The 12,712-nt window shown below is 43.8% G+C and overlaps 1 protein-coding gene across 1 annotated transcript; it reads right to left on the bottom strand.

Annotated features, from left to right (window-relative positions):
* Nucleotides 1-1,509: 1,509 nt before the first annotated feature.
* On the bottom strand, nt 1,510-7,094 carry LOC147433860 (putative methyltransferase PMT4). Its single transcript, XM_086490486.1, has 8 exons — nt 5,133-7,094; nt 4,917-5,043; nt 4,051-4,294; nt 3,667-3,880; nt 3,448-3,593; nt 3,002-3,305; nt 2,291-2,429; nt 1,510-2,131 (listed from the first exon to the last, which is right to left on the bottom strand). The coding sequence occupies exons 1-8, from the start codon at nt 5,906-5,908 to the stop codon at nt 1,952-1,954; spliced, it is 2,130 nt and encodes a 709-aa protein (XP_086346612.1). The 5' UTR covers nt 5,909-7,094; the 3' UTR covers nt 1,510-1,951.
* Nucleotides 7,095-12,712: the final 5,618 nt, after the last annotated feature.

Below are 12,712 nucleotides of genomic sequence, written 5' to 3'. Positions count from 1 at the left end.
AAAGGAACGGAGCAGACGAGAATGTCTACAATTCAGGAGGGAGTGATCCTAGCTGTGTACATGGATGACATAATTGTCAAATTTTAGAGAGTAGAAGGTGGTATCTCTTCAGCCAAGAGGGAGACTGACAGAGCCATAACCTGAGGACATTTAGCAGTTCACATGGACAGATGGATCATGACTCCCCACCCTCAATGTTAACCTTTCACTCCTTTAAACATCTTTTTACCGGTTTGTTTCTCCTTTCTTGATACCGTGTAATATTGAACTGCACATTGATGAGCACTAAATTTTGTATCAACAAGCATGAGTATTCTCTGTTGATATACTCTCAGTCTTGCGATGAGTAGGGAATGAATACAGGAGATGTGATTTAGGTTCTTTTGGCATATGTGGTAAGGCAGCAGAGGGTAATGTAGAGGCAAGAGTGGCAAAAGGGGAAAAGAAGGCTGTGCCACTGTAGAGACCAAATGATGAATGAAAATAGTGTAGAGACACAGATAAACAAAGCTGAGAAGAACACATGAGCTTGGTAAATTCATGCTTCCTGCCACATAATGCTAATTGATGTACACTTCAAGATTACATAAACCAAAAAGAAGAAACAAAATAATAGAAAGACATCCAAAGAGGTATTCGAAAATCTAAAAGGTTTAATTTTAGAAGCAGGAGACTCATGATCCATGTGGACTGTCAAGTGTTTATAAGCCATGGCTGCCGTGAGCTACGTTCATGCGTCCTCTTTCGAAATTGGGATTCAAAATTTGGCAGTGGAAGCAATCTTGGAACTCCACCCTATACCTTTCCATGGGCATGGGCAGGTGAGATCTACAGTCAGATGAATGAGCACCATACATCCCGGGCAAAGTAATTTCGGGAAAAGGTAATCCCGGGTATCCAAGATTACTTCCCCACAAACACATATCTGCATGAAGTGTAGACCTTCATGTCGATGTTTGACGTGCAAACATGTCGCGCAGGGCAAAAGAACTTTCGCAAGCGAGATTTGCTACGCTTGATTGGTGGTGGGGCCTTGAATGAATACTACTTGCCCTTGATGATTGATCCCATCTCCCCAAGACAGTGTGATTTATGGGTGAGGCTTGGAACTGGCAGCCCAAAAGTACACTTTGTGTGCAGAGGTTAAAGCTGAATATTGGCCTCCTGCTGTACAATTTGCTACACACCTACTGCACGGCACAGCAGTTTCAAGTGTTCGGGAAAGGTTTGCCTCGGCTTAGCCTAAAACTATTCGAAAGAAAAGACTTTCCAGTGTCCGCCCTTCATGCTTGGCACTTCGAAAGTCCATGCGAGTTGACACAAATGGCGCATGAGATTCTCTGCCTAACCACTTGCTGTTTTCCAGGGGATTTAAGCCACCCAAAAAACACAGTTACCCTTTAATAGTTCCTGGTGTCCAGTGAGTATCTTTGACAACAAGCGTCAAACCAACAAGAATATGAAGAGGAGAGAGAGACTCAGAGACGGATGTACGTCAAAACAACAATATGAGAGAAATGCATCATGGATTTATCATTATGCCAGGGAGTAAAAATCTGCTGTCTTATTGAACACATGACAACAAATTGCAGGCTTGAAGTTAAGCATTTTACATACATGCTGCTATCCTCACAGCTCTGTGTGCACCACCACTTTGGTGTATAATCACAACTCTGACACAAGAATCGCAAGAGCGTGATCTTGCTCTGGTCTCAATGAAAGAATACCTTACTTGCAGAAAAAAGTATGTCAATTGGGAGGACCCTTGTTGTTCAAAATGAGAACCATGAACACGAGCACACGAGAGATCACTAATTTCTCATGTGTGCTCCTGCGACATCTCTTGGCGCTGAGAGAGATGAATAGGGGAGGGGGACCATAATATGCCCTTCCACATTGTGAACACCATTGAGAAGAAACTGTACACTGGGAGGGGACCTGCAAAAGTGGTTTACAATGGAGCCACCTTCGAAGATGGGCTTCTGGCTTTCCAGAAGACCTTCTGGCAAACAAGTAACTGCTGATCCTCCAGCCCTTCTACGTTAATTACACGAGTCTCCCACCTCATCTGCCCTGCTGCTATCCTCGCATCCTCGATCATTTCTACTTTATCTCTTAAAATCACCCAACCCTGTTGTATGTTGAAGTCAAAGGGCACAGAATGTAAGAATCTCACAAATACTGGCTTGAAACTTCTCCCACATGCAGGACACAGATGCATGTATGCCACTTGCATTTGAATCTACGACGAAGAGCTTTCTTTTGACCGAGACATCAACTCAAAACTTACCTCTGGACGCATAATTCGATCCATTTCTAGGAAAAGGGTAGAAAGCCCGCAGCCATTAGACCTTCCTAACTCTTTTGATAGAAGCCCAATTCCATGGAGAAGATCAAAAGACCTTGGGTATGTTGGGAGGGCCTCACACCTGTGAAACAAAAAAAGCACCTCATTATTTTCATATAGTTTCTAAATACAAGAAGAAGCAAGCTTGAAAACAAGATACTGTGAGCTAAACAAAAACACAAAAACGGCCCAAGACGAGGAAAAACTAATTTAAGTCCCAACCTGTTACTCGAGGCTAGTGGCAGAAGACGGTGAGCACTTGCCCTATAACAAGCTCCCATCACCCAAGGCAACAAGGCATTACTCGACTACAAACAGTCGGCTGGTCTGCCATGTGTAGATTTCAACCATGCACATGCAAAGTGGCACTCAACAAAAGAAAGGGGCCCAAAGAGCAGACAAAAAGAGGTCATCTAGCCTTTGCTTTCTACCTTCCCTGTGCTGCTAGATTCACAAAACACCGTACTACTGAGACATGTTTGAATATGATCAAAAGAAAAGAAAGAAACTGTGCACCACAATCACTAAATATATACCGGAAAGTGACAGACATAAACTGCACCCCCTTCAGTTCATATATACTATGTCTTGTTAACTGGCACAATTATGGTAAGCCCCAAGGAACAGCTATCATGTTGTAAAAGGGCAACTTACCAATCATGCTGTAATCCGACCAGGCCACGTTTGTAGATCAGCGAGAGTGTATCATGCCCACTTCGAGGAACGACATTCATAACCCAGACTGCCTTTCTTGCATCAAGGAGTGCACTATTTAGGCTGCCATGCAGAGCATTCATGTCTAGAATGTTCCGAACAATGTTGGATGGTGGTGGTGGATCCTCTTCCCCGGGACGCTTTGGATGGTCAGAGAAGATTAGAGGTGTGAGCAATGACCAGTAGCTCTTCACTGTTGCTGCCCACACTGATGGATCATCAGAGACCTCCTCATTTGAAAATCCTGAATAGGGCAAGGCAACGATTCAAACCATCAGCCGTGGTCGTAAATATGAATACATCTTTGTGACCACAATCTACATGAGCAACAATGCAGAGATAATATTTTCAGGCCCACAATTCTAGATGAAGCGTTCAGCACTTACCAATAGCAGCCCCCACATACTGCCTCTGTTGGGATAGATGTGTTGATTTTTCCATACTACTTGTAATGCACGGCTGAAGAGGGGGATACCAAGCTTCGTTGGCATTTACAAGTTTTCCACACAGCTTTGGTTTTGCCTCCAAGCCACTGGAAGCACACAAGGAAGTTCTTACACTTGAATGCCTTGAAAGGGAGGAGGATTAAATGCACAAAGGCCTACCGTGAAGAGTAGCAGCTCTGATTTTCTGGTTTTCTCCACATCAGAGTCTGTTCCATCTCTAAGACAGCAGACCAACATATTTTACTGGCCATGTCTTTCTTGACCTGCCAATCCTGATCGTGTCCATTTGGAGAGGATTCCGAAGGCACGAGCACTTGTACAAAGTAGCCTCCAGGTTTAAGTAGCCTGTCCAGCTCCAGGAGAACAATCCCATCTGCTAGCAGGGCAAATTGGAAAAAACTTTACCCACCATGTTTCAGACAAAAGTTGCACAAGCATACATGCCAGCCACATGATAGGGAGACCACTAAGGTATACACCCATGACCACATTCTAGTATGCATGAAAAGCAACACAACGAAAGACTAAAGAATCAAAATGCACCTTTCAATGTCCAATCAAGATCTGAATCTAGCACATGAATCATATCAAAAGAGGAGCTTGGTAGGGGCAACTGTGTGTCAGATACTGAGCCAATGAATGCTGGATAGCCCCTTTCCAGTGCATATTGAACCTGGCTGCCATTCACCTCGTATGGAGCAAGACACAAAATTGAAGACTTATCCAGAGAGTTGTGCTGCTCCCTAAGCCGACTTAGAGCACAATTGATATCCAAGATTGCACCCAGCTGCAACCAAAAACTTGTTCAGGAAAGATTAGGCCATATAATGATCCTCCAACAACCACAATCTTTGACAACTTGAGAAGACATCAAAGTTCTTTCCTTGCCATGATCAGGCAATCACCACATCCATGGTTGTTCTAAAATCAGAAGACATATGCAGTGCAAGCAGATATATTGGGGAAAAAAAGGAGAAATTAGGATCAGGTCTGGCTCAAATGGCACTATCCATGAGACTGACATGATGTAGCAAGACACTTGCTTCAGGAACTTACATGCTTCAATCTATGAGGCAGAGGCCTAAATGACAATAAAACCTTTGAAACAGTAGCATTCTGTTACTTGATGTAATGTTGCAAAAGTTGATAATGCAAATTGAATTTGAGTACGTTCCACAGTAAGTGTTCTCTAAATTGCAAATTTGAGACTGTGCCATTCAAGTAGAGAAAATATATACATGCAAATACAGTAGTGCAGCACCCCCGATAGCCCTCTCTATGGTATGGTATTATCTAGGGATAAAAACCTTACAATTCAAGAACTTAAGATTAACAGTATCTCAAAATAAGATCAGTGAAACTCTATGTTTATGTGAGGTTTCCCAAGAGTCAATGAAGTTTTGCCTTACCTCGTACTTGCTGCCAGCATTCCCGTAAACTGCCTTCAGTACTTGTTGTACATGATTTTCCAACCCATCCAAATCATGCGACATCCCCAGATCAAGAGAGACAATTTCATCAGCTTCAAGTTTCAGTCTACAAATGGGAAAACCATGTTAAGCAATGTGAACTCGCTCTCTCGGGTTCAAAACCTTACAAAACGAAAAAATGGGAGTAGAACCCACCTTGCTAGCCGTCTCCCTGATAGGCCAAGTTGCTCTACGAACTTCATATTGGAATGCCAGGCACCTTTTCTGGATTCAGGCCATCTAGGTGGAAGTTTGTACTCATCCGGAGGCGGTATTAGACACTGCTTTCTTTTGTTAGAAGTTTGGCAATGCCTTTCACGGTTGAACCCAGCTGAGGAATCTGCATCCTGCTCATAACAAGGAACATAGTCCTCAAAGGTGCTTTCACAAATTGGAAGCTCCTTCATCCTCACAGAGCCGTGCCCAAAAATGCCACCTTTGAACGGATCGACGACGACTTCTGCTTGTAGTCTCCGATGCGATCTGTAAATCCCTAATGTGGGAACCAGTCTTAAGTTGTATGCCCGGCTCCTAGAGCCAAGCATTCCAATAAAGAGAAATGCACTCACAAAACAAAGGACCATGGTGGTGCCTAGAGAAACTGCATATCCTCTCTTTCCTCGCCCCAAAGGTGAAGTTTCCAAGCAGGGCTTCAAGGAATCAGGGGATGACAGATAATCAGGCCTATGGTTTCCATTGCCATTGACCATGTCACCGTTCCGAATTAGAGGCCTTGATGGTGAAAGGTGATCCTGCACAGATGGACTCGTTGTCAAGCTTCTCCCTCCTGGAGAATTTGTTGCATTGCTATGAAACTTCCAATCATCTATCGCCTTCCCATTTGCTGGAGAATGTGCGCCCAGCTCATCACTTAGCTGGTAGACATGTGAGCCTCGCCCGGCAGGCGAACCGCGAGCTGAGGTGCGATTCATGCTGATCTCAGAAGAGAGCACCTTGATGGGTCCAATTAGAAAAATAAGAGGAAATGTGAGCCAATTCAGGTATCAGTCAATAAATGTGTGGCAAGCAAACAATCCATCAACCTAGCAGGGTAAAATGGAGCCCAACCAGACTGAAGGAGCTGATGTGAGGAGGAGATATTTGACTTCATATGAAGAAGGTACCAATGATGAAATGTAGATATTGGCAGAAGATGATGAAGAAGTATGGGCAGCTCTGCCACAAGGAGATAGGCTGTACAGAAAGCAGAAATTGAAGAAGGCCCAAGTTTGTAACAAATTCCCAGAAAGTCACAAAAGCTAGTGTAAATGCAGCCAAAAGGACTAGAAGGGCGTTCGTTGGCTATCAAGAGTTGTCTTCAAAGAGGAGAAATTCACAAATATGCAAAGATGCAAATAGTGGGATATGGAATCCTCCTTAATGAAATGCTCACTCTCCACTAGTGGAGAATAATGTATGTGGAAAGCTCCATTTAACAAGTCCCTTTCTACACGGAGATGCAAAGTAGTGTGTGGGTAAGCTGTTGGCATCAACACCACATTGTTGAGCATTGAAGAGAAAGTGAAGAGTGGATGTTCTGTACATGTGTGTTGTAGGTGGAACAGAGCACATGCGGAGATGGGCTTTCAACCGTTAAGCAGAAGGCAAGGGCCCGTTATATGCTGGGCATTTTCTAAAGGCATTCGCAATGAAAAATCTCTGTGTTTTACGGTGTGATCGCATCTCTATCTACAATGTGATGGCTCTTTAACACAAGCGGTCTATTGAAGGTGAGCCCACATTGAAGGTTCCCCTGCTTTTTGACTCCGATCAGATGGACTCCAACCTATCAAACTAAGCATTGAATGGCAAAACAAGCGCTAAATTTGGGCATTGAGAGCTGAAGAGGAGTGTCAAAACCTGGAGTGGATGGCTTGCCTTTGAAGTACAAATTTGCAATGCGAGAGAGTGCAGAAACGGTAGCTCTACTACAGAGAGAAGGCCATGCGAGTTTGGAACTTTGGACTCTCATCACCGGAGGTCAAATGGCTACAACACATCTAGAAAAGCCTCTTGTGAGGACTCAAGATTCAGGGGTCAAGATGAAAATGTTTGTTGAAGTTCGTGTTGTCAATTGGTTGAGGACATACCTACAACGCTGGGTACCAGCACAGGGCTGAAGGCCAGGGGAGCCTGTAGGACCCTCAGGAGAAGAGGACCTTAGAGGAGCATGGTGCCAACTTGCCAAGGGCCAAAGTCCAAGATGAAGAGAGACAAAAGAGAGCGACAAGAGAGAGAAAATGAGGGATGGCCATCCTTGGCCATCGATTTGTGAATTTGTGAGGAAAGAAAGAGCGCTAGTGAGAGAAAAGGCATACGTGTGTGTGTGTGTGAGAGAGAGAGAGAGAGAGAGAGAAAAGGCCAAAAAGAAAAATCTTATTCACAACCTCTAGAGTCTAGAGTCTATATGCCATATCACTGCAGTGCAGCTGATGGGCACTTGGGTTTTTTGCAGCTTGCAACTTGCTCCCTCTGTACTCTACCATGTCTAGAGGCCGAGCACGCGGAATACAAAAAAAGGTCGCTCGACGCCAATGGATGACCTCCCAAGTTCCAAAACTTTCATGCTCGGCGTTCTGTAAAACTGTGGATCCACGAAGAAGAAGAGCCGACAATACTATGTTCCAAGTTCCAACTTTCAACCGGCTGCGAAGTTGAGAGAGAGAGAGAGAGAGAGAAGGAGAGGTACCTACGAGCCTACAATATCTTCTACGTTTCAACTCTCGACTGACCTTTTGATCAACCCAAGAGAAGGGAGAGAGAGACGAGAGTCTCTCTCTGACTCGTGAGAGAGGTTCTACTATGGATGCTTGTTGGCGGGCCTTCACACCTACATGCCGACTGCCGACAGGTACTTAAGCTGTAGAATCTCTTCAGATTCCTTCGCAATTAAACTTTCATCTCCCTCACGCCAAGGTAATCCTTCGAAAACAACGGCTCAGCCTCTCCCTGCTCAGTGCTCAGTGCTCACCCTTACGTTGCGTGTGCTTTGTTTGCTTGCACCACCGACACGCGGCAATCGCGGGTAGGCTGGGCCCTTAAGCTACGTACAGTGGACATGTCACCTCTCCAAAACAAATTAATCCTCTCAAATTTACACGTATGCATTATCTCAAGTCCTCTCCAGCTCAGCAAAAGCTGGCTGTCAGTAAAACCATTGGGCGGTTGTCTAAAGAAATGGATTCACGCGCTTTTGTTCTCACGCGCTATTTAAGTACCAAGTAGCAAGCTGGAGGCACTTTGGAGTGTTACGTGTAAAACATTGGAGTTTGAAGGCACAGAATTCTCATCATTCCCTAACTTTATTTTCCGGACTCGGAGTCACAACTTACAAGGCCCTCAAACATGAGGACCGTGCTTTTCGCAAAAGGAGGAAATTCCTCAACCACGTAGTGTGTCTCTCCTTAACATCAAAATTCAATTATGAAAATTTATGATGGTTGAGACTCGAGACCCGAGAGTATGAGGGAAAGGAAACTGTTAGAGCAAATAGTGTAAGGTAATGGTTAAGCAAAGCATAGTTACAAGGTATTTTGCTGAAGAGCTATGCCTCATATGTGGGATACCACCCCAGCATATCGTGAATTTGCAACTATGCCAAAAATTAAAAGGGCGAAAGAAAATTAGAACTTTGCCTCACAGGTAGGGAGGGAGGCATCCCATAAGGAAAATAAAGGAAAAGTTACAGAGCAAGACAAGCATCGATCATAATGAGCCTTTCTCTAGAGTATCCAGAACTTTTGTTCTCAACCACTACCTGCTACCCTCCTTGATCTACTTCCTTTCCTATTGGAAGCCTTCCAAAACCCCGTTTAATGCAGGTTATCTCCCTGGCCAAAAGATTTCTCTGAGGGGGAAATGCAGATGCAGTAAAAATTCCCAAAGTGTCTTATAAGATTTGTTGCATGCATAAGACCAGAGGTGGGCTGGGCATACTTGATATGGAAAGAATGTCTTGGTAAGTGGATTGTCAGATCCATGAATAGAAATGACTTTTGGGCTTGCTTGGTTAAAAGACATATTCCAAAGTTTATGCTACAGAATTATAAGGTTTGGACCAACCTCTCACTAAGGGACCAGATCACCACTAGGTGTAAAGTTAAACATGTGTGCACCTTACTCACCACCACCTTTTGGAATTCCTAGTTTTAAGATTAAAGAGGGCCTTCACCTGTCTCAGAATTGTACGCTTGATAGCTCCCAATTGTTCTAGGACTCCATCTGGATTGGATTGTGTGCAAATAAGAAGGCCAGAGCTCTCTCTATCAAAGCTCACAAGTGCTTCAAAGCAGGAATCAGGTCCTGGGGTGATCTCCAAGGAGAGGGATAGAGAGCAAAAGACTCTTCTAAAGTAGCATGCACTTTATCTCTAATAAACTTTAGGCCAATAAGAGATTCTTCGAGATGGGGCCATCCTGCCTTGAAAGAACTCGCAGCTCTCATAAACTCAAACAACACAGGTTTATGATCAGATAACAGAATGGAAGCATCAGACTTACACTTGATTAACCAGTGATCTTGCATCACATTAACTGACATATACAGGGACATATCTTGCATCCATTTTTTAATCATCATAGGTCTGGTAGGGTCTGTAAGACCCTTGCAGTTTAGTGAGAAACCTAAAATTTTGGGACACTTTATTGCTTACTGTTCTTTTGAGGTTCTTCCATGGACACTGAAGCTCTATTAGGATCTGAGATTTCTCAACCTTCTTTTGGCTTTAGAGACCTGCATGTTGGGCAATGATTCCTCCTCTACCTGGTTCATTAGAATATCCACTGAAGGAGCAGGAGAAGAGGCCAAGGCTTCTTTAGAAAGCTTATCCTTTGCATCAAGCTCCTTCGCAAATTGAAGTATTTCCTTAGCTGCATCCTGCATGTTCAACTGAGTACCAGGTATGTGTTCCTCCTCACTATCAGAGTCAGAGAGACCTCTGGCTTGTATATTAGGACTTTTAGGAGGGAACTATGAGCCTTGCTCTCCTTGCTCAACAACTTTAGTCTCCTCTTGCACTGAATTCATGCTATCACAGGCAGGTGCAATAGCGTTTTCTAGATTAAGAGGGTCAAATACATCTTCTAACAACAGATCAAAATAATTAACATTAGGGCTAGCACCATTTCTCCTTCCGGATACCCTTGTGGAGTTTCTTCTATTGACAGGTTGGAATGATCTTTTGATTAGCATTTTTAGCTCCTTTATTAACAGATTCATTTGGTTTGGACTGCTGCAGAATTGGACAATCTTTAACCAGATGGCCCTACTGAAAGCAATGAAAGCAGGAGTTGGGAAGGTTCCTATACAAGACTTTTTGTTCATGTAAAATGCTACCAGAGCAGTCCTTGATAGGAACGAGGCTTTTAGGGGTTTTGGTGAGGTCCACTTCAATAAGTAGCTGAGGATCCCACTTGGGGTTAATTCCTCCTCTAGCTTTTTGTCCAAGAACCTTTCCAACAGCACCCCCAATGTTTCTGAGCCAGGGGTAGTATTCAGCAAGTAGATATGGGAAGTCGACCCAGATGGGTACCTTGGAAGGCTTTTCTCCCCTAGGGTTGAAACCCTTAAACCATTTAAAAAATGATATTGGGGTACTTTAATCAACCATTGACCCTCAGTGATGACCTACAGAGCACTATTAGCGTCCTCAAAGAAAAACAAGTAGTAGTTATTAGGCAGGTATTGTATTTGCTAAGGGAACAAGTTTCTGTTTTCCCAATCTAAAGCCACCCAATTTTTAAGAGATTCCAAGGGTGGTTTGCGGCCATGACATAGTCCTATAACTACCTGTCCAGCAATTGATTGTGCCAGGCCTCTAGCTCTTCCTTATTGATAGTGACACCATCTTCTTCATTATGATCTAGGTTAGCATTACTATGTTTTTTAAAATTTAAACCCTCCTGGTTTTCGATTCCTGGGTCAGCTTGAAGAGGGACATTTTCAACAGGCTTAAAGGTGGGGGAAAGAAGAGGATCACTGCTTGCGGGGACCAGGTCTAGAACCTAGAGGATGATTAGGTTCTGTCTGCTAGTGCCAAAATTCATGATTGAACTGCATAGGAAAAGACATACCTGGGTTATAGTGTTGAGCTGGCCAAAACAAAGGATTGAAGAATCTGCCTTGAGGGCCACGAATCGCTTCGGCTAGGACATTGGGGACAAAGGGGCTTGAGATGCCACAAAGTGAGTTTGACGAGGAAGTAAGAAACCTCCACCATACGGACCAGTGCCCTCCAACAGAGACTCCATCGGTTGATAGCTTTCAATTGAGAGGCAGGAGCTGAGTCTGTGTAGGGGAGCTTCTTGGAGGCTGAAGCACTAGTATAGCCTAGGAGATTCCATTGAGAAGGGCATCATGCAAGGACATGATGCTCTCCCCCAAAGGGGAAAGGGTGGAGGACTGTCAATAGAAGGGAATGGTGAGCAGTACAAGGTGAAGCGATGGAGGAAAGAGGTGGACACGATGATGCATAGCATGTACGGAAGCTCAGAGCACTTGGTACACTCATCCCCCTCCGCGTCCAACTATGCCAAAATTTGCATAGCTAATTGCTCATGAAGAAGGTCCATGCCTTAAATGCACCTCACAAAACATTGCAAATGCTATGTGGCTCATAGCAATGACATGGCTTTAGTTGCCTTTTCCAACCAAAGTGTGGGCCATGAAGCGACTGTGTCTCTCTCCACCAACCTAGCCTACTTTTAAACGACTCTTTTCACCTCCGGCCATCCGTTGTCATATGTAAGTATGAAACCCTAGTGATATGAAATTTGCTTAAAGATAACTTACTTTTCAACCACCCAAAAGTCAGAATACTATCAATGATTTGTGAGTATGTGTGCACGTGCAAGTAATGTCTTTCTTAGGTGGTGCTCATGCAAACATAGTTATCTGTTATTGATAATTATGACTCCCCTGATTGACAACCATGTTATTGTGTGTCGAGAATGAGTTTGCCATAGTCACGCATTGTGATGTTTGTTGCAGGTACCCATGCTCTAGACCAAAGAGTAATCGCCATCTTGATACTCATGTAGACAACTTCATGAAACCATAACTTTTATATTCATAGATAACTTCGTGATGAAACCATAATTTTTATAGTAACAACGAGCGTTACAAACCACCCAATGTTCCGCTTTTTTTCATTTGTCTTCTTTGGGGGCAAAGAAGGTATGACAATACAATAAAGAAATAGGTAAATTTTCATGTTGAATTATATGTAATGAGAAGATTACTTGCCAGCATACCGAAAGCATGGGTTGGTGGTGCAAAAAGTAGTGTCCTTGACACCTCTTGTGAGGCACACTTGGATGGTGTTTTGTTGGCAATTTTCAAAAGCCAAAAGATAAATATTTAATGTTTCTAAAGGCGTTGTGCCAACCACTTTAATGATTCTTGATTTAGTCAAATGCAAGACTCTCTACCTACCCTTCAGCAGTCTACGAGCTCTCTCTCTCTCTCTCTCTCTCTCTCTCTCTCTCTCTCTCTCTCTCTCTTGCAAGAAGAATGAAAATTGCAGCAGGAACTTGTAGAGGGACCTTGTGGAGAATTGTCATAAGGTGTGGAGACTAAAGGTCTAGGAGATCGGGATGGAGATGTTGCAACAGGAGATTGGCCAACAGGTTGTGTCTAAGCAGCAGCCTCCACTCGATTGTCACCTTTTGTGGAATGTCGATTTCAGCAGTTTGGGAGAGCACGTTCCGCACTAGCAACAACCTCCACACAACTTCCAT

Source organism: Adiantum capillus-veneris, chromosome 19, assembly GCF_014529385.1.
Source record: "Adiantum capillus-veneris isolate H3 chromosome 19, ASM1452938v2, whole genome shotgun sequence".
NCBI lineage: Eukaryota > Viridiplantae > Streptophyta > Polypodiopsida > Polypodiales > Pteridaceae > Adiantum > Adiantum capillus-veneris.
This window is presented reverse-complemented; position numbering and strand designations above follow the sequence as displayed.